At 43.9% G+C, this 23272-nt stretch overlaps 1 protein-coding gene across 5 annotated transcripts in view; it reads right to left on the bottom strand.

The window, feature by feature from the left end:
* The window catches only part of LOC119214173 (regulator of microtubule dynamics protein 2), a 93338-nt gene that overhangs the window by 66062 nt on the left and 4004 nt on the right, over window positions 1–23272 (bottom strand). For 4 of the 5 annotated variants that reach the window (XM_037465718.2, XM_037465719.2, XM_037465720.2 and 1 more), the window contains exons 3-11: window positions 15823–16009; window positions 15634–15736; window positions 13806–13866; window positions 8239–8314; window positions 7550–7627; window positions 6509–6607; window positions 5806–5859; window positions 5633–5713; window positions 3260–5295 (exon numbers count right to left, since the gene is read on the bottom strand). In XM_037465718.2, the coding sequence (XP_037321615.2) occupies window positions 5242–5295; window positions 5633–5713; window positions 5806–5859; window positions 6509–6607; window positions 7550–7627; window positions 8239–8314; window positions 13806–13866; window positions 15634–15736; window positions 15823–16009 (793 nt within the window). In that variant the 3' untranslated portion in view covers window positions 3260–5241. Of the gene's footprint in view, window positions 1–3259; window positions 5296–5632; window positions 5714–5805; window positions 5860–6508; window positions 6608–7549; window positions 7628–8238; window positions 8315–13805; window positions 13867–15633; window positions 15737–15822; window positions 16010–23272 lie in introns of those variants that run through there. The other variant, XM_062566430.1, reaches the window with a different exon arrangement.

Raw genomic sequence — 23272 nt, 5'->3', positions numbered from 1 at the left:
AGAATTAGAGAAAGTGTGGCTGATTTGCAACAAATGGTGTATTTTTACTGCCACGCCATGATAAATAGCGTGGTAACTTTTTGACCATTAGATATATTTACACCGCTGTATAACCACCCAATAACAATTGGATATAAAGTCATTAAAGTACAGTGCTATTTAAACTCAAACGGGCCCACATGGGTTTTATCCCATGATTATCCCATCACGTGACGTAAGCATAGTCAATTTTATGCAGCTAGCTCAAACCCAATAGAGGGGCTAACCAAAAAGGGGTGCTAGCGAGCCAATCCCATTGCGCAACTCTTCAACCCTCGTATACTGCAATTTTCACAAAATGATCCTTGCATGCCAAATTTCAAGACCTTGCTAGTATCCCAAATTACCTTTTTTCTGTGAAGAAAGAGGCATAAAGAACAATAATCATAATAATAAATATTCAAAGTACAACAGGTTGGTGATGGGACCTTAAACATCATCATATAGCAGCTCCAGTATATGCATGGATTATATGAGCACATCACAACAGTGTTTGGCTGGACATAGATGGCCTTATTTCCCCAGAAGAGCCCTATTATCTCATGATAGTTCATCTGAGCCATTGATATGGTTTGTAATAAAAAATAAATAAAAGATTTAAAAGATTTCAGAACACATGGAGCCACACAGCCAACAAAACGCTTCTTCAACCCACTTGCCTGCATGTTGTTGTGACCGATATTGTACAGTTCCGTAATAAACAGAGAAGAAAACTAACTATACACTGACTTTTCTTTTAACAGATTCATGGCGCCCGAAAATGTAAACAGATTTGAAATGTATTTGTTCCAACTGTGTTCAAAAGATTTACACTGACACAACTCTGTACTTGACGATGAGCGAGAATGTGTATGAAGTCCATACAAAAATAATAATAACGGTATGTTCAGGTGTTTTGGAGCGGGGCTGTTTTCTCACCCGGCCAGAACATCCTGTTCTTGATCAGACTGCACCCAGCTGGCCAGGCAGCGTTTATGTGTGCTACATCAGATGATTACCGATACGCTTTTTCCCTCTTTACAAAAGTACAAAATTTCACCAGAAGATAAAAAAAAGAGCAAGTAAGGTCATGTGGGGCAACTTTCCAACAACAACCGTTTTCCGTTTTCACTTTTTCAAGTTTTCAAATGTAAGCTGACTGATCATCAAAGACAAACAAGCCTCTCGGATGCTGGCGATTCTGTGAGCAACGTCAGCCTCTATCAGCGGGATAATGACTTCAGTCAGGACAGTAGACAATATCTGCCTCCAGGGGGGTAGTGCTTTTGTTGTGTTTCCCTCCTTGCATTACAGGAAGCTGTAAGAGGAAGCAAATGCTCCTAATATACAGCACAGCCATATTCAACTCAAGAAAAACACAAAAGGAAACACACGTTTCTGAGGTGTGTGCTGAATAAAAGGACGATGGGTGAAAAGTCACGTCTTACGCGAGAAAGCAGGTGCTGCGGTGGAAAAGACACGCACATCATCAGACTGAGAGATGTGTAACTCAGACGGGCTCAACGATTGGGAATCAGGGGATAGGTGGAGATCTCAATGAATGTTGAAACTGACTGATAGGAGCTCAGGAATGAAGGAACACTAGTGCGGACGATGATCTATATCCTGGCAGAGTGGATGAGGACCAGACAACCCGGGACTGGAGGGACACTGACGACAGAGACATGAAGTCATTCATTTATAGACTCGGCAGGTAACTGTCCTCAGGAGCCCCAAAGGCACCAGGTGCACGTGGGGCCACTAGTTTTTGGTATTTTGATTAACTGAGCTTTTTCCTTTCATCAGAAGACCACATGCATTTCAAGGCTAAAGCACTATACAAATTAAAATGGAAGGGTCTAAAGGTAACACCAGCATGGTTACACAATCTGGAGACCTCTTCTTGATAAAGGACTTTTCTATTACATGTCCTCTTGTCACAACAGGGTGGTAGAAGCAGGACTCAAATGCATACGTCAGGCAGAAAAATACTCTCATTACCAAAATGCCTGGGGGCAAACCAGGGCTCAGGACAGGAGCAAACAACGTAATGACTCGACAAGGGACCAGAGACACACAGGTCTTAAACACACAGGGAAGGTGCAGGTGGTTGGACACAGGTGGAAACAATCATGGACACGGAGGACAATCACAGGGGAGGACAGGGCAGGAAGTGAAGTTAACCCAGGGACACAAGAGGCAGCCAACTACAACCTAAAAAAGCCACGCCGCAACACTTCTTAGGTTTACATGGCACAAATAGCCAGATACATTTGTAATGTAAATGTAAAAATACATTTTGCTAAGAGGCGGCCATAAAGATCAGCAATTTACACCTCTTGTTTGATTCAATATGCAAAGTAACCGAGAATAACAATACGCCAGATAGCCCAGAACTAGTGAGGAACATGATCTTAGAAAAACAACTATACATGTCTTTAAATTATTTTTTTTACTCATTTGATCAAATAATGTGTGCTGTTTAAAATAGTGAGCTTTAGAGGGGCTGAATATTGTTTGAACTTGGACACAGCCACGCTACTCGTCTCAACGTTTTCTATGCATCAAGCTAACTGGCCGCGGTCTCGAGTTTAAAGGGAAGCGATCAGAGAAAACACATCTTCTCGCCTAATGGTGCCAGAAAGCAAATTTGTGAATATCCTGAACAGGCCCCTAAAAAACAAACCACATGTGACAAAGTCAAAAGGGAAATTGACCTGCTCTTTGTACTTCACCAGCGGGAAAATCTGAAAGTAGCATCTTTTGCACTTTGTCCTTGTCTTCAAGGCCAAGCACGTACAGGCATCAAGATCAGATGCAATCACTTACAAAGACATGTGACGTGATGCCTTTGAATAACCAGAAAACAGTGACAAGGTGAACTCTGGAGCACTTTCAACTCCTGCTTCTAAATGAGGTGCACAGGAGGCTTAAGAAATCGGTCAAGGTGAGGTGACATTTTCATGACTCTATAAACAAAAAGAGGCTACGACATGAATGGACTGGTGGCCTGAATCTGATCCAGGACCAAGTTCCAGATTTTCCTGAAACAAGATGTGTCGTCTGGGAAGAAAAGCTGGAGAACTCCACACACAAGTTTAAATTGTTTATGGATTAAGATCAATGTAGTTTATGCTCCCCCCTTTTAAAAATAACAGCGCATTTTTATTATAAGCACTCTGCAATAAAACTAACAAGCACACAAACAAGCTCTTCAGCAATCAACACAAAAAAACTGACATTGATATTTCAGACTTTATTATAGACTATTGTACCATTAATCATCCAGCCTACGACATTGTACAGTATATTCTCTGTAGTGTATGAGCTTTGAGGAATATTGTATATATTCTGGCATTTAGAGAAGATCAGATCCATCCGTAGTGCCGGTACAAACATCTGTAGTGACAAATGGATTCAGTCATTTCTGTTTTGATTCAATTTGCTCTAATAAACATAGATTGAAAATGAATCACACTGACCCCAACAAAATCTCAAAAGTAAACAAAACAAATGCCTCATGCTTTCACTCAATAATTAATCTCTAAAATACACCACACTTGAAACAGTATCAAGTGAAATGTCATAAAAAATGCATAAAACAGTTAAAAAGTAAAACATTTAGCCGTCAGATCAGGCCACATGTTGGTCCCATTACCCTGACATGTAATCGTAGAGCATGTTCCATCACATCATGCCTGACTCATCTGCTATAGCCCTGATCCATTGGTCCAACATTTCAGTTACAGAAAAAAAAGAAAGATGACAAAACCCCAAACTTACCCACCACTTCCCATTCAAAACTCCCTCAGCATGCTCATCACAGAGGCCACTTATTTACAAAAATACATGTCATTTGTTCTTCAGTGCACTGATGAAACCTGATCATCTTGTTTGGTCACTTGGTGGATGACACATAGTGGCCTTTGTGGACCAGAGTGTTTTCTTTCATTAAGTAAAACCTGACCGAACACCTTTACTGACCCGTAAGCAGGATAATTAGCTTAAGTACACGGCGTATTGTAGTGTAATCGCAGCCTTCTATAAACATTAAAGCATTTCTTGTTCTTCTAACTTCACACATTACACGTCGGAGCCTTGCCCCCTGATGACCTCACCCCTTTTCTGTAGCATTGGAGAACTTTACATGAAACAGATGCCCAGATAAAATGACTTGAAGTTACACTGGGAAAAAACACAACTACTACATTAGACCAATCTTTTCAAAGGACAACTTTGGAAATCAACAGTATTCAGAAATTCCCAGAACAATAGAAACATCCCTAAAAAGGTTACAGCAAGAACTCTGAATTAAAAAGGCGATTTGCCCCAAAACACCTGTGCAGTTGGATCATATTACCTCTCAGTAAGAGTTACAAATACATCTTTGAATTATGAATTTAATTCTCAACATGGTTATCCCTCAATGTGATTACGGTACAAATGTAAGGTTCCTTAAAGACAGATATATTGTCTTTTTGGAAACACTCAGAGTTCCAGGTAAAACAGACGGTATCATTGGTAAATTGTGGTATTGTAAAAATATTGCCTGATGTGCTTTTATTATTTGCACTCGTGTGATGGGAGATGCGACACTAAAACGGATGGAAGAGCAAGTCCTGTGGCTCAGTTCACAGAATGTGACAGGCCTTTGTTGTGGAGGTAATCGAGTATCCTTGAGACCCACTTTCACTATCAGAGCCAAAGCTCACATTGATCGACTGGCAATACACAAATGTACACTAACAATCACGCTAAATAGAAGTATTATTCGTTTCATTTATCCGGCCACTTCACGGACACAAAAACATGTGAACACCAATTGTCTCACCCATTTGGTACAACTAGGTGTTTTTGTTTTCCCCCACTCAGAAGAAAACAACTACAAATACAAATCAGATTTAAGCACGGTTCTGATTGCTAATAGTGTCCCAGCACCCCCCCCCCCCTCCCCCCCACTCATAGAGTGAATTAACGTGGTGGCCTCTCAACATAGACTGTATCCACACACACTCACACACACACACACACACACACACACACACACACACACACACACACACACACACACACACACACACACACACACACACACACACACACACACACACACACACACACACACACACACACACACACACACACACACACACACACACACACACACACACACACACACTCACTCACTCACTCACTCACTCACTCACTCACTCACTCACACACTCACACTCCAAGCGCTGGGCAAAGTAGTTCCAGCTCCTTTTGTGCCTCTTGATCCTGAGAAAAAAAAAAACATAATTCAAAGTAAAATAAATCAAAAAGGTGTCCACAGTAGAATGCAACCTCGAATCATGAATAGAGCAATTTCGGTAGGACAGGTTTCCAACATGCATTTGAAGAATGTATCCAGGGTAGTTTGATTAAAGAGTGAGAACAGGTTCAAAAGCTGGAAATAGAAGTCTACAGTGTAAAAGTGAATCACCACATCACCTGGAGATTGAGACAGACCATAATGAAATGAATGAACAAGAGAATATAATACAATTGTATTCCACTGTGTATTATATTGCAGGGGGAGGAGCTGTGAATGATTAGTAGTGATGATGAGGTCTACCTCTTTGGTTACAGTGTTCATCGAAGAAGCAGCTTCACACATCTTCCTGGCCTTATCCCTCCGGCCCAGGTCTTTGTAGCACTGCCAGAGAAAAGAAACATTGCATCGTTGCTTCTCAGTGGGATGCCACTCCGTAAACACACCACGGACGACTTTGAGTCTCTGCTACTGACCTTAGCCAGAAAAGCATAGTTGCTTTTGGAATATCCTGGCTGGATCTCCTCAACCTGAACACAAAAAGAAAGGTTGACGTCAGCCAGGTCAACTGTCCTACAGGTATCATTTGAAGGGCCTTAGGGAGAGAGGAGTGGAAACACTGTGCGTTTCATAACCAGGGGCAGCTTAGGCCAGAACATTCAATTCAATTAAACCGTGAGGAGTTGGACTTAGTCTCCATTTCTGTGTAACTCTGTTAGCATACCAGGCACACTGGGTGGAAGCATAAATAAGCTTTAAACAAAGTGTGTTCGGATCTTCAAACAGCACCCGAAAGCCCAACCCTTATGAAAACATAAAGACATTGACAACGTTGAGCTGCTATGATCGACACTTCACCAAAACCAAAACTCCCGCAAAGTGTTTGTTCAGGTGGGTGGAGATGAGAAATAGGGAAGTGTTTGAAGTCTGCTTATGAGTATCTGCATTAAAGGCACCGTGACAGCCTTCGAATGTGTGCCTTTTGTACTCGTTACATCTCACTCTCTCCATGATGGCGGCATTTCCAAACTACATTTTCAATGTGAGGTGATACGTGTTTCACACAACGACACCTTGCAAAGACAGTTTGTCTTTAAGCATAAGGAGTTACACATGTAAAAAAAAAAAAAGTTAAACATTTAAAAAGCACACAGTAGAGTGATTGGACAGGAACTGTACCTTCAGAAAATTACTCAGTGCGTCTTCAACTGTAGCACTCGGAGGCTCTCCAAATAAAGTTGCAGCAACTTTCCTCTCAATCCATGACAACTGAGCCACCTGCAGAATAGTCAGAACACCTGAGAGTCAAAAAACGGGTGGTGTGCTTTGCGTTGCCTCTGTAACCCCACCCAATGGGGACGTCACAGTGGTCCTATAGTACACTTTGCATCAAGGTAGGAGGTCTGGGAAAACCATAATGTTAATGTTGTTGAGACATCACTAATGAGCTGTTGTCATTATTCGTGGCAATGAAGTTAAAATATATATTTTTAATAAAATGTTCCAAAAAGCTCAATATACCTATATGTACACATTCCTACATCTATGTCGGTCTATGCAAAACCTGAGTTTCTCATCAGATCTTCTTTATGGATATCACCCGTCTGCCACCTTTCCAGTAATTCCATGACCACAGGTGCTTTTCACAAAAGATGACAATGGCCAGGAGTCCATCATGCAGTGTTCCAGTGCACCCTCCATCAGAGCCAGTGTCTGATCGTAGGTGCAGCGGAACCCTTCAAACACAACCGCTCAATACAAGCAGTGCATCATCATGGGGTGAAAACAACCGGAAGCGCCCCATGGCGGGGCACACGTAACCATAACAAATCATTTTCAAAATGATCCGCATTTGTTGTCGGACGAGGCGCGACCACCATAGCAACGACTGCCCAGCGCAGGAAAAAACAAGAGGCGAAACAGGATGAAAATGTCTGGTACAATCTGATCTAAAGCTAACAATGGCTAGTGTTAACCTCCCGTCGCGCTTTCTGCAAATATCACGCTCGGGTGGGAGTGAGGGGGAGGGAGGGAAAACCTCAGGGGAAACCTAAACAGTGAGAATGAATGAAGGGAAACCGTGGGTGGGTGAGGTCACGCAGACATGGCAGCCTCCATAAGTTCACAGCTTGTGTCTGTGCACAAAGACACGTGTGTGTGTGTGTGTGTGTGTGTGTGTGTGTGTGTGTGTGTGTGTGTGTGTCGTAGAGCCTCACGTACAGCGTAGCACCAGCGGCCCAGAAGGTAGTAGGACAAAGGGTCCTGGGGCTTCAGCCCGATGGCTTTATCCAGATGATCCTGGGAGGGGACACACATGCACGCGCACACACACACACACAAAGATTTGCACTGTTGATTCATGACACGGCTGCTATTTCCATTGCCTTGTGTTCTGACCTGATCTGTCCTGCTTCACCAACCCACAAGTATTTCACAAACACCACTCACACACGCGATCTCACAGAGTTACAATGCACTCCTGGCTGTCCCACAAACACACACATACACACACACACCCAGATAAATGCACACACTTCTATTTCCTCCTCCCCGTTTTACCGTCATATCTTCCCTCCCTGGCATTCTCTTTCACCTGTCAAGAGTTTTTCAGGCACACAGGGTTCTTTTCGTGCAAGCCGCTGACAGAAGATAAAATGCTACGTGCCGGCGGTCCACACTCTGTCTCGCATTATGCAACAAAACGTCTGTAGGAGGGGCTTACTGGCTTAAGCGATACCAGTGGCCATCCCCTTCTCCTCGGAGTACACGGGAGAAGCAATAATCAACAGGGAATTGAAAAAGGTATGCGCCGAACTTTGCACGTAGTCACAAAACACCCTTGAGATCGTGCACAGTCTGAGGCACCAACATATGACTTGAGTGCAGAGTGTGTTAAGGCAGCAGCTTACCTTGAAGATGTATCCGTTCTTTATCTTGTTCTGCACCGTTTCATATTCTGCCATTATTCCACACATGATGGCATACCTGTGGAGGGACAGTGTTATGATGATGAGCCGTGTCTCAGGTGTTTACAGGTTATTTGGGACAGTTAATTGTTTTCTAACCTCCCAAAATGGACAATATGCGGGTCTACCCACTTGATAACGCAGATAACGTTTTGGGAGTATGTGGGGTATGATCACAGTTACATCGAGTTAGAACGGCTGGGGGGAACTTGCCAGTCACGCCACCTTTTCTCTGGGTCACTAAGAGTGAGAAACCAAGAGGACTGGAAAGAACATTCAACCCTCTGTAGTGAGGCTCCTCATTAGGGCTACATCGCTACAGCGCTGGGCTGCTTCACCTTACTCCTTCACACACTAATTAACACGCCGCCTTGGACCAGTGGGCAGGTGGAGGGCAAACAAAAGGCCATCTCAGCTCTGGGATCTGTAAGTAAGCATGACGCTGTGGGTTTGGAGAGGAGAGAGCTGATCAAAGTCTTTTGACTGCGTGGCCGCTTTAATCCTGCTGGTACTCTGTCAAACTCCACCGAGACGAAGGATTGGCCGTGTGCAAAAGGTCGTCTTCACGGTGTCGTCTGACATGGTGGTGCTGATGGTAGTCGGAGTTTGGAACTGTGTGTGCGTGCTCGGAGGTGTCTGACATTTGTGAATGGATTCTTTTGGCTTGGAGATTGCCCCTGAGAAATATTGGATTAACATTAATTAAAAATACCCTTAACTGGTAGGGGACCATTTGCTGCCGTTTTAGCCACGTTGGCTGAGTAAATAAATCCCTTTGGTGATATGCTAATGTGATGAAATGCATTTTTCTAGTGAAGCGATGAGAACAACAGCATAACACAGGGGAATTTTAATCACAATTGAGCTCCAGCAAAGCCCAGGTGAGGGCTGTGGTAGAGATTGCTCAACATCCAGGCTACCACATAGTTAACACATAGTTTTGGCTTCCCTTTGATTGGCTAGCTCAAACATTATTCAGCATGTAGCAATCCTGGCAGTGTTTGTTGAGAAACATGCGCACCACAGCGTGCCAATGGCAGATCTGCTCATAATTGCTCTGGCATTCAGCAGTGTTGGCTCAACTCTGCACCTGAACGTAGCCTGTGGAGTTGTTGCCAAAGATCATCCTTGTTTATGATTAGTATCCATAAATGTACTTCAAAAGTAGAACCTTTTATGCACACGGTGTGGGAGGTCATTATATATCTAGAGAAGGGGGGAGGTTGGGTGGGGCTGAGAGGAGGACAGACTGCTTTATTGCGCAAGGTTAGGTTGTGTTTGTATCACCTGCACATTGACCCCCCCCCCCCCCCTCCCCCCTCTCTATCGGGCAAAATCAAAAAGGTGCCTGCTGTTTGGGCGGAAAAAGCAGATTTGATTTCAGTCTTCCAATGCAAACAAAGAGAACTCATTGAAGGGCGCGGGGGGGGAGGGGCCCGGACTCCAGGCTCAAACATGTATAGAAGCGGGAGCAGGGACTCGAGGAATTCATGGAGAGCGTGCGTGAGGATGCTCTGCGCCCTCGACCCAGTGAGCTAGTGTGTTTTTGTAGCTGCGTTTCCATTCGTTCCCACAGCGAGGGACTGGCACGCGGGGTTTCCACGGCTACGGTGACGCCAACGAGTGTCCGCGACGTGTTTTTGAAATTACCCCTTTCACCCCCCCCAACTGGCAGTGCCACAGGCTGTGGGCTTAATCCTTGGGCCCTTGTACCCTGGGAGAGGCCCGATAACCAGGGATTTACGTGGGATCACGGGAAAACGCACCTATAAACAAAGCCGGCGATGCGGGAATGCGACCACGTCGTCAGCCCGCTGAGATTATACACATAGGCTTCACACTCACTGTCCCGAAAGCACCCCGTGGAAGCCCACGAAAGGGCACTGTGCGCTCCGCCGTTCACTGGGACTAAAACCAAAAAATAATAAAAAACTGCATAAAAAACTAATCAGAGAATGAAGAGGTGACAGCTGAGGAGGTGGCCGCTGAGCGCCTTTGCCTCCCGGGAAAGAGTACAGAGATCTTGTGACGTGACAGCGGTCATAAGAACGTCACACTCGTCATCACTTCGGCTCTTCAGAGGGCCATTGGACAGGATCAGCATCGACGCTGGCGAGTTTTTTCGGACTGTACGAGGTTAAAAAATAACGTGTCGAGGGCGAGGCTGCACGAGGACATTGTTTCATGGGTAAATGCTCTGGGTAATTCAGTGTAATAACTGGTTCTATGATAACAAAGTGGGACCTTTCACAACGGTCATCAGCCTGCTGCTGTACAAAGAAAAACAAACTTGCAGAATGGTCGCAGTTATTGTTTTTTTGCAGGTGATTACCAAAGCTAATGTGAATGCGGACAATTAAAAAAAAACAGACATTTGAAGCCACAGTTGAACAATAACATGCTAGCTAACACGTCAACTTTATCAAATGACTAAACATTTGAACATGGTCCAACCTATCAAACAAGCTGGGAAGAAATCAATGTTATGTAACAGCAAGATACAACAGAGCGTAGAGTTTGTTGAGGCCCGCTAAGCTGTCACTCAAAGATCTCTGCGTGACAATCCATTAAGACAATTTCTAGATGCTGTAAAAAATGTTTTACTTGCATTAATGAAATAAAATATGAATGTTTTGAACCTTCAATTGGTGGAAGATTCAGAGCAAATGTCATCATCATTTTCTCTGAATCTGCATGTAGTCACGGACCATAAGCAGTAATTAAGAACTAATTGAAGATGTGTAAAACCGGTTATCACCACCAGTTTGCGTGTCATCAAAGTGGAAGTTTTGGAATAAAGCTTTTGTCAAGCATGCGGTTAAACCTGCCAATCAAAGACTTTAGCCAGATTGAGTGAAAGACCAAGAATAAGTTCTAGTTTTGGTTATCGAGACCCACAATGAAATGAACATATAACAAAACAAATCAAAATTACAGTGCATCAAAACCAAACAACATATATTCTGGGTTTCCCCTTTCATTCTAACAGGGAAACAAACTGGCAGCTCACCTCAACATCACCTGCCAAAGCGTGACAAGCCAGGCGGCATTCAGGAAAACAGGTGACAAGTTTTCTCACGGCATCAGCGCACTAAGTAAACAGTTACCTCAGACGTAAACTTCCTTGCAACACCGCCTGGCACCGGCCCCGGCCTCCTCCCTGTGGCGAGGCGCTCTCTGTTCGCCTGCTTTGGCCTGTCCATTCAACTCAGGCCGCATTAGTGGATGTGGGATTAAGCATTAAGCTTTTTCAAAGCTGCTCTTAATTAACTAAACAAACTCTGCATGCTATTTCCCTTGACGGCTCGAGTGCGGAGGTGTTTGCATGAGCTAATACTAATTATTCCCTAACGGACAGAGCAAACGCTCGGTTTTCCATGTGAAAAATCCACATGCGTGTGTGCAGAAAGTAACCACATGATCTCCAGCACACAGGACACCGCTTCAGGGAATGTAACTAACGGTGCCAAATACACACAGTGGGGAAACTATTGCTTTTATGCGGACAATCACCACGCAGCTTGCTGTATGGACTTGTTTGCTCAGTGTTTGATGTTCAACACCAGGTAGGGAACCCCAAGCAAAAGAGGTCTTTCTATGGTTTGCAATTCAATGTAAACTTTGACCTCAGCAGTTGCAGGTTTCATCCAAGAGCTGCATCTGGTGCAGTTGTCGTCTCTTTATTTCACGTGTGATCGGCAGTCAAGTTTTGACACGAGCAGCGTTTCAGATGAGGAATGCACCACCACTCTTCACAACTAATTAAAAAGCAGGGGGATTTTACGCTGCGTCACAAAGCAACCGGGGATGCAGACAGGGGTTCAACCGATTTCCTTTGTGTGAGAATCACCAGGGGCGGCAAAATTCCCATCGACTCAATATCCACTCAAAGAGAGAAAATGAGTCAATTTTGCATGTCCACTAGCATCAGCAGCAAATTTGTCTCTTATTTCTGTCGACCGAGTCAGAAAATAAATCACAGAAACAAGGAGACACGTGATGGGATGGACACAAATACACAATGTCTACGCACTAAGCCATCAACAGCAAGACTTTAAGCACAAAATATGCACGGCAAGAACAACAAAAGCATAACGATTATTTTGATAATTGATTACTCTGTCAATTATTTTTTGGATTAATCGATTAAATCAGATAAAAAGTATTCATTTCCAACCATTTATTCAAAAGCAGAACTGACAGTGCAAAGAAAACTGTGCAAAAAACACTTTAGAAAGTGCACAAACAGGTTGCTCCTAGGACATAATAACATAATAGGTGGATTTATTTGAACGTCAGAACTTGTTCTGCACTACACCACAGACACACACGCTCACACACTCACTGCAGCGCACACACACCCCCAAGTTCACTTATTCATGAAATTATTACCATCATTGTAGTGTAAGTTAAGTAAATATATACACCATATTTAAACAAGCCTAAGATGACCAAATGCTACAAAATGATATTAAAAAGTACAACACACAAATATATTTGTCAACAATAACTGATATGGGACGAAGCACAGAATGTACATGACAACATATTGAAAAATGAATGGTCCAAAAAAGGCAACTGAATAAAGTTGTGTTTCTTAATGTATTTAGCTTTACTGCTGTTATTGACGAGCTAACGCTAGCAGGTCAAGCTGGATAACCAGTAAACGGCAGCAGCAGGAGATCTGCTGGAGGCGTGTTGCGTTCCAAAACGAACAAAAGAACTCCAACATGCTGCTGTTTGAGGGGCTCAATAATCGTTGTAGTGCTTAATAACTAACACATTCGTTTCATTTAAAGCAACCCTGCCCGACTCCGATAAGTGTAAGTCTTCTGAGTAAGAAAATGACCAAGAAGGTCTGGAACGGTTCCCTGTTTTTTTCATTCAGCGCTGCTGTTCCATTTGGTGACCGCTGCGACTCGTTCGCCCGACTACTACCCCCCCCGTGATGAAATTTGTTGCCAACGCTTTTAATAATCAAATTTTAAGTCGATTCCTTGTTGCAGTCCTTAAGAACATTCATCTATGATTAAACTGAAAATGGATCTTGGGATGATGTGCAGGGAGGAGATGGCACTAACGTGCATGACCGCAACCACTGTGTCATTCTTTCATTAGACTAAATAATCCCGTTTCTTTGCAGACTCTGCTCTATTGTGGTTTAATCCAAAAAGTAGGCCGACGCAATTCACATCCGATCCACTCGGCTATGTTTCTTAATGAAATTAAATGTGTGAGTAAACATCCGCTCAACGCTGAGGAACGGCTGCCCGAGGCTCCGACAAGTCACCTAAGAGCACGTCGCCTCTCATCTGGGGAAAGTACCTGTGTCTGCACTGTCATTCCGCCTCAGCGTTTTACTGAAACAGTTTAACTTCACAACATCGGGGCTCAGTGACGGCGGGGTCACATGCGGTCAAACTGCACCTTAAAGTGCCTGCGATGGAGTTGTTTTCGCCATGTGCAGCGCCAACATTTGAATGTGGAAGGAAGGAAACAATGCAACCTACCACTGATGGCTTTCGGCACACGCGGGGTTCAGGCCCACCGCCTCCTCGCCAGCCCTCTTGCCTGAGAGCGAAGGAAAGAGGGAGAAGAGATAATGACGCACCACTGGAATACAATCTCAACACAACTCACTTCAACCAGGACGGGCTCACACAACAAACTAAGACAGCGTGGTAGAGTACAGACAAAGGGGTTGTGCTGACAGGATGTTCATACCTATGGAAACATCTCAGGGCACAGCAACAAAGACTACAAACACGAGTGAGATGAAACGCAATGCAAGGACAGCGATACGCTCCAAGGCCTTGATCGCTCAGTGGAAAGCGTCTCATTCGAGCTGCACTAATAATATCATAATGAATGTTGAACATGATGCGCCGTTGCTTTAAATAGCCCCGTCAAGACACAATGTCAAACGCATTCACACTTCGTCTATCCAGGAAGCACCTGGCCGGCTCAGATTAGAGGAACGTAGACGAGGAAGGATTATTGAGAAACATGTCAGTCCAGTTTGATGTGCAGTCGAATCACAAAACAGCCTAATCATTAGAGACTACCTTACGTATTAGTAAAACCAAGAAAAGGTGACTTAGAGAGCGAAAGGTGTCCTCTTTGTTGAGTGCACAGCCTATTTACAGTGTGGAACACACACTTAACTACACGCTGATTGAGCAGGGTGGATCGGATGTCACATTGTTTGAGAAGGCTCTAAAAAAAAAAAAATTTAATTGGTGCAGGAACTTACAATAACAATTTTATTTTCAGCCGTGTAAGATTAATGTTTGGTCAATTGCAATCGTAAAATCTAAATAGATACATTTTTCTTTTAGTCTTTGTAACTCTGGCACTTCAAATCATGAAATCTGAGATGCATTTGTTCTCTGCCCGTGCAAAGATGGCATCATGGAATGGCAATTTTGTAAAACTGATAGTTTATCGTTTATATGCTGGAGCAGGTGAAGTCAATATGGAGGTGCATTTTCTCTACTGAACCGCAAAGGGGACTCCTTTGGTTGAGTGTACAAAACTGCATGACTAATTGGTCAATTTATTAACAAAAAAAAACATGTGCATGTTCTTTTCTTTAAATATAAAAATCAAAAAAAGAAGAAAAATTACATTTTAAACGTCTGAAACTCTCCTGCTGAAGCTCTTCAGTGCGATCCAGGAACGTTTTGTTTAAACATTTGTTTTTTCTATTTATCTGGATAAGCCCCAAACCACAGTGTAGAGAATCTTTAACTGATGCACGGGCCTTTTTCCACCACGACAACCAGAGATTTTGCTTAATTAAAAAGGACACAAATCGGAAATATAAACTTGATGTGGCTTTTGTGGCTGAGAGGCTGCTGTACCAATGCACGATTTGACTCGATCTGATTTCTATGTACTGTCATTTTTGGACGGTACGTGCCCCCCCCGTCGACCGTATATCAGATGGTAATGTGAAGCACTGCGGCTTATAGACCGGTGCGACTTATATATGTACACATCTTTTTTTCATTCTAAATTTAGGTGGTGCTGCTTACATTGCGGTGCGCTGTGTAGTCGCGGAAATCACGGTAATACAATCCACCAATGTGTGCTAACGAGGGCTTTCCTGCTAAGGTGGACATTGATCCCATCCATTCCATGTTATTTTGAAGTTGCCCTTCCTGATGATTCGTTGTGGGTCAAGCAACTGAGGCCACTGCATCATGCAGCCTGGCATCCTTCTGGCATTAGGGTTTAGCCAGAAAAACAGCTGTGGTTTTGATGCACTAGCATCTCCCATCAAGAGCGGCCCGTGTGGCGAGCGAGGAGCTACACAATGAAGGTTTAGTTGATTACCAGTTTCCGCAGTGGTCTTCTTCTCCTCCAGGGTGGAGCTGATGTCGTGAACATCACAGTAAGCCCGGATTAGCCGCCAAAGAAATGTGGAGTTCTGTCCAAACTACACAAGCATAACGAAGGGTTAAGACACGCTTTTGTGTATTAATTGAGCTACAGGAGCGCTAATGTTGAGAGGGGTGAGCTTACCTCCTCCCTCTGCTCCAGGAGGAGGTTGAGACATTCCCTTTTGTCCGAATCGGAGCCCTGACGCAAGCTGTCGATCCTCTCAAGGAGGACACACAGCTTGTCTGCAGGTTGTTCTTCGACATCGTCCTCCTCCTCCGCATCGCTTTGCTCTTCTTCTTCCTCAGAGTCCGTCAGCGCGGTCATGTACCTGGAAGCACAGAGAACAACGCGGCTTTCAGTCACCTCTGGCCAGCGCGTCCAATTATACTGAGGTGGAATTGAAGGTGGGCGAACTGAACAGTGGTTTGTGACACCAAGCAAGAGATCACAAGAGGAAGGATCCATAAAGAGCGTCCCAGAAGTTCAATCTAAGGCCATCTTCAACATGAAAAGTGAAACGAAAACACTTCAGCTGAGGAGCTTTTTCATATCAATCAAAGTCTTACAAGCACTTTTACAAGCCATTTTCTTCCAAGTCCTGATTTAAACAGAAGGTGCCTGTTCACACAGAGAAATGGTGGGCGGGCATGTTTACGTAAGTGGTTCATTTAATTGTTTATAAATTCTAGCTGTTAAGAAAGTCTTGATGTCTTAGCGTTGACACCTTAAGGCAAAAAGAAACACGCACAGGGAGACCCGTTTGTGGAGGTGAGGCACGCAACACTTGCGTTGGAGGTTTTATGGTGGCGTTTCAACTCCTGTAAGCATGTACAAACAGCGGTATAGAGGGCTGTATTAAAAAGGTACAGGTAAAAAGACATAGACAAGGGGGAAAATATTACGAGCCTCTATTAAGTGTTGGCAGCAGCCGCATGTGCGTCAACGGCGGTTAAGGGAGTAATCCGGGCTGCGAGCCACGGTTCTGGAGGGATGTGTCAGAGCGGGCCACAGACAGAACCAACAAGCCCCCCCGAGGCTGCTTCATGACCCCTTTTGAGTCAAGAAAGGAGCTGTCGAGTTCAGTTCAACTTCCGTTGTCTAACAAAGTCAACAAATCAAATGAGACGCTACGCTGGGATGAAAGAATCCTGTCCTCCTTAACAGTGATAATATGTCAGCGTTGTGTTGTTTGAAGAGAAATAAATCGGTTTTAAAGCTTGTTTTTTAATCTCTCTTATATAGACAATGGATCAGATATCTTGTTACCTGTGCCCCCATAAGGCCATACAGGAGTGATTGCCATAGACTGCATGTGGACGGAGTCATCGTGGCATCACCCATTGGTTTGTGGACAACAACCACCGAATAGATGTTACCATGTGTTTGGAATGCGAGTGATTGACGGAGATAAATAGTTTAATAAATTCATTCTGTATTGAATGGACGGAAGGAGAAAAGTCCACATTGGAAGCTTCTGCCTGCGAAATGCAGGTTTAAAATTTGCATATTGAACTTTCACTGAATTGCAGCCACGAGTAATCATTACAAGACAATGGCTAAAGACACAACAGCAGCACAAGTAGATACAAGTCCAAATGTTTGGGATGGGACTCTAATGTCAGTTGAACAGCAAGTTTCCAAACATGAACTACAGGCAGCTGGTCGTACCAGAGAAAACGTACGACTGTTAGACTGAGCAAGTGGGCCTTGAATGTATAACGCCATTGGGCTGCAGTTTATATCAACAAATGTACAAAATGTTATCACTTCCCCTCTATAAACTTGTGTAAAGGTGTCATAATGAGCATATGACTTCTTGAAATATGGCTTAGTTCTAAAAAAGGATCATACTTCACATCCGGAAAACTAAACTGTTTATACCTTTATTTTGAAACAGTGAGACAAAGCCATTCTGCAATCCCCTCTCTGCACGAACCCCTGAGTAAGACCACAAAACGTCCCAACCATTTATTGCCCAACACACCCAGACTTAAACGATTTAAAAAAACGGTGTACTTTGTTTATTTCGGACTTCTTGTGATCTATTTCTGTTCTTTTTTTATTTCGTCTACCTGCCTCACGGCAGACTGGTCTTGTGTTTATCTGCAGCAAAGTGAGTTGCATTACTGGATGTGTGTCATTCATTCATTCCCTAATTCATTCATCCTTTTGTCGTCTTATTCATTCAGCAGTTCAGTTTCCCTGTCGCCCTGCAGTTATTTATTCAATGGCGCTGGCAGCAGAGTACTGAATGTTCAGCGCATTCCTGTCACGCCTTTCCACGGCTCATGAATTACTTGAGGATCTATTTGCATTACTGTGTGCATGCAGTGTACAGATGTCGGTGCAGGAAGCATCATTGCCCTCGCAAAATATTGTTATTAGCGTTTAAGTACCAAGTACAGCAAGCCCCTTCTATGACTCACACATGAATAGAAATGTCATATGTTTATGACAAATTATGTTTGCAATGTGGCGGAAAAACTAAAAAAGACAACACAGAAATATTAAATACGACCGTGGAACCACAGAAGCCACTTCTGAGCGTGATCATTGCACCCCTGAGGACGCACATTGTAAATGTAGGCATCCCAGTCATGTTGCTCTACCACCATACAAGAGGTATTCCAATATTGACGATACACTCTGTATTCAGCAACAAGGAACAGTGTGATCCATGAACCCATGCTGTGTACCACATTGCTCACTGGGGGAGCACACAAAGCCCAAGGGGCAATGGCGGGATCTCTGGATGGAGCGTAGCGCACCCCGCTCTGTGGTTACACAGCTCAAAACAAACCCCAGTTACCATCCCAACATCACGGGGGCCTTGGAGCACGCAGCCCAGCTCATTCAGCCGGTGACAGGCGCAATGAAAAGCCGGTTCTACAACAATGGCTGACTGGGAGGCAAAAAGCTGGGCACAGACTCTTCAGGTGTTAAACTCCTAAATCATCAGTGATGAGCTGCTGAGCCCCCCAGCTGAGGAACAGGGCTGCGCTTCCTCTTCTGTTGCGGTAAGTAAAACGCGTGGGAAAAAAAGGATGTCATTCATTTATCACAGTCACATGGTGACAACATTGTGTGTGTTCACGCTGTTACATTGATTCAATTCTAATGGGAGACTCTTAATAGCACTTATGTTTGGATGTTGCCACATTACTAAAATAGAAAATAGCGAGAGGAAGAAAACAGGACAACAAAACATCTGAAGAGGAGGCGGGACACCAGCTCATCTGGAGAATACTACTCAGGAAAAAGAGATGAAAGGTCCAAGCAGTGCAGATCTCTGTATGACTGCTATAATGTTTTATTTAATGAATACTAACCACCATTTTTTGGTATCTCTTGCTTAGCTTATGCAACAGATATACTCTCATTTCAATCCATGCTTCTTATAGTCTCAAAGTTGATCCATCGCCTCCACTGAAAAATACAGTCTAAATCTCTCCCAAACAAACGGCCGCAGTGACTGACGCCGCGACAGACAGCTTAACGGGTCGGCTCTGCCCCGAGCGCACATTGTTGGCAATTTCAAATACATGTTTGTTTGGCGGAAAGCTTTTTATCGAGGCATGAACCCGAGGATCTAGACGTGAATGTCTCGGATGCGGACAGCTGCGGGGTGGCACGTAGCGTCCCGTTTACAGGCAAGTTGGACTGAAGCTTTTAATCACAAAGCAGACAATGAGCTCCCTTTTCTCCATCTAAACAGCGGCGCGCGGGTTGATCGGGCTTGCCCGTCATTAAACAAAACTAAAGTTGCTTGAATCAACAGCTATCCAATCTCATAAACGCTATTTATTTGGAAGGGGGGGGGGGGGGGGGCAGTGGTAATGTCCTTGAGCTATAGCGACATGATGTGCATAACCTCAGTGAGAACTGTTGAAGGCATTACAAGTTCCTACAAGACACCTTGAGACGAGGCCTCCGACAGCTTGGCACACAGACGGGGTGATTGATAGGTCTCCTCACCTTCAGAGAGCCGCTGTGGGAGACAACACAGCAAACACCTGGAACGTTAAACCCCTTCGGCCGGCACGCTCCTCCCTTTGGCGCTATCATTTGGACATTATGTCATTTTTCCCAGAATTTTCGGCAGGAGTGACGGGCATTGTTGCGCTGGAGCTGCACGCCGCTTGTCAAACAATAGCACTGGTCCCCCTTTAAATATCTCTGCAGGCACACAGGACACGGACACAGAGAATATAAACCCCGGTCTTTGCCTCCTCGTGGTCTGCAGCACAGCTTGCTGTGGGAATGAATATTTATTTATAAATATCAGAACTGGAGGGATAGAATTTCTTCCCTGCACCATTCCCAGTAATCAGCCCGCACGCTTTGCTAGTAGAGATAACAAGAGCGGGCGGTCAGGCCAGTCTGCGTAATGGGATTTATTTTAGCACGTAATAACCCCGGTTATAATCAGGAGCATTTCATGCCGCCCGACGTCTGTCACTCAAAGCCTGTGAAGCACATCTGCTGCAGGCCCGTCTTCCACTTCCACCTTCTCCTGCGGCCAATGAGCGGACAGAGAGTAACGCAGTTGGAGGTGGGTTGATCCAAAATGTTTGTCTGTGGTGAAAGGAGACTCACGGGAAACACCTGCATGTGAGCCGCATCACTTCCAGGAGTCCCCAGATTTTCAAAATCCTTTTTGTCAAATGAAATACATTTATTGATGTGCGTGTCCGGTTGCGTTTCCATTTGAAGAACCGAGCTTCTTTCCCGGTAAAAAGAGACGCTCTTACATGACGCCCAAAACAAACACAACACTCGCTAATCACCCAGGGTGCACTGGATGTTCAGCTGGCCTTCTTTGTGTTGTTACAGTTATAAAGAAATGCGCTCCAAGGCAACGGATTAATCGTTGCAAGGGCAGTAACAGACACGGGGAGGAGCCGTACAGCCCTGATCTCCGCATGCACACCTCTAATCTGTGTGGTTAGGATGCAGAATGTCTCCTTGGCACTGCACATGCTCCGCGTCCTACACATAGGACGCAAAGGTCAGATCAGGCATTGAAAAGTCGGACGGAGTGGTGGGTGTAGGGGCTGTCGGCGGAAGAATGGGCAAAAGTAAACGTGAAAAAAGCTTGTCAAGAGGGCCGAGCGTGCGTAATTAGGAGAATTTTCAACATAAAACATTTTCCATAGCAAATGGCCCACGGACCGGTACTAGTGCGCGGCCCAGTAGTTGGGCACCTCTGCATTAGAGCACTGGCGTGATCACCGTCATCAAACTAAACAAAAGATAGTCCATTCAAAAGAAACACATCTGTTGTTTATGTTATCCTCGGATGGCACAAGTTCAAGGCATCTGTGCGTGGATGGAGGTGGATGATTGGTCTGCTGTTCACCTCAGGCAAATGTACATAGTGTCAGAACTATAATTTAGCACATGAAACGAGCAGAGCTTATCTATCTTTATCTACTGGAAAATTAAGAAAACGACAACAATGTTACGTTGGTATTTTCAGAATCAAAAGATTGCACACAGTTGACTTGATCACAACAGACACAGTTATTGAGAAAGGATTGAGAAATCCCTTAAACCGACTCCTGCTCATCTGTTACACAACGCCATGCACAGCAGCAGAGTCGTGTGAACAGTGGAGTCTGCTGGACAAACAGTGTATTGATAACACCGTCCCAGACTTATTATGTGCAGTTTCTACCAGGGACGCCCCAATCTGTTCCCTTCATTCCCCATACCGGTAGCTGAGCCAATACTGGCGTTTATTTAATAAGCTGTAAGCCTCACTGTGCAGATAAGAGAAGACGGTTGTTCCAGGTTGAATTCCGGCACCTAACACATGAAATAAAAATGTGAAAATCTTTTCAATGGAGCAACAGAATTGATCAACACGTAATAAAATTCCAGAAAATAAACGGTATATAGTGTGTAAACATAGAAGTAAATAGGCCCCATTGTCACAGAAGCCTCATCCTGCTATTTGAGTCAGTATCGGGCCGATGTCAGAAAGCAATTTACCATGTTGTTTACACGAGAGACTAAAGCATCTGTACTCATTAAAATGAGGTCACTGCCTAAGAATAAGCTCACGGAACAAACTTGAGTTCTGAACAACAATGACTCAAGTGATTTCACTGGTTTACAGGAGCGATGACGATGATGATGATGATGATGACAGGACAAAATGATCTTCACGCGTTTCATGACATGAGATATTTTTTATGAAAGACTCTCTGTGAAATAAATATGTTCTACAGATGATCTTTATTTAGTTTGTGTAAAGCACCCAATCTTCCCCATGTCAAAAACGCTTTTTTGGGGGAGGTTCAGGAACATGGAAACACCATCCTGGTCTAACTAGTGACTCTGTGTCATTCAATCCAGGAAGTTCTCTATGAAGCATTGATTTAAGTTTGCATTGTTTCAAACAAATGATGGGATTGATGACCCCCCCCCCCACTAGGGCTGTCAAATATTCGCTTTAAAAAAAACACATACAGGTGAAACTCGAAAAATTAGAATATCGTGCAAAAGCTCATTACTTTCAGTAATTCAACATAAAAGGTGAAACATCTAGTTGTGCATTGGGCACGTCAATAACAGGACAAATTAATGCAATGAAACATAACTACTTGTAAAGGTAATTTCTTTTAAGTTTAAACATATTTAACAACATATAATCTACGCAAAAATAAGTAAATGAACTAATGGCCAAGACCATGGCCTCTTTCTCTCTCTCTGCTCATAGCAGTTTAAATGAACAACAACAATGAACAAATGCTGAGTGCTGATCAAGAGTTTTGTGCAAGCAATTTAGGGTTGTGATTCTTGTCCCAAATTCGGCAGGCTTCATTCAGTGATTGAAACAAATATTATTAACATTAATTGAAGTTTATAGAGCATAGAACCGACATTGAACGCTCCGAGCGAGCTGTGCTGTGCTGTGGTCAACATGGAACTTTTCCTTGGCCTAAAACGTGCATGAAGCTGTTGTATCTAGTCAATTTTATTCATGCAATATAAAGTCAGTACAGTAGAGCTCCGACCCGCAACGCAGACAGACGAATATATATTTGAATATAGAATATTCGTTGACATGTAAAGGTTTCAGAACAAAACTTTGGTTCCACATAACCTTTAGCAGCTTAAACCATAATGCAGATACATTGGGCATTCCCAAAAAGAAGTAGAGGGTGCATGTATCGTCAGGGGTAAAAATTTATATTCATCCATAACAGTATGTGATTTGTGTACAAATACAACGACGGTTTGATGGAGATACTGGATTTTGAGCAAAGGGTGTACTAGCAGATTAATGATTGCCGTTGGGGCAACAATCCAAAGTACTGGCTGTGATCAAAGTATCAAGTCTGCCATGTGATTTTAGTATATGGTTCACAAGTTATGCCTAGTTTATGGTTCTGCGTTTACAGGGAAACGCAAGGACACACACACCCAAGACCCCCTTGTGCGCCCCTTGCGCGCCTTTTCACCCCCTATTGCGTGCTCGCATGCGACGACCAATTTTTCTTGCGTCAAAAGCTACGCAAGCCTCACGCAGCCCGCAAGGCTGTGATTGGTCTGCTAACCACATCCTTTCCGGAGTCTCACATTT

Source organism: Pungitius pungitius, chromosome 13, assembly GCF_949316345.1.
Source record: "Pungitius pungitius chromosome 13, fPunPun2.1, whole genome shotgun sequence".
Taxonomy (NCBI): Eukaryota; Metazoa; Chordata; class Actinopteri; order Perciformes; family Gasterosteidae; genus Pungitius; species Pungitius pungitius.
The sequence above is the reverse complement of the archived record's forward strand: the minus strand, read 5'-3'. Positions and strand labels throughout refer to the sequence as shown.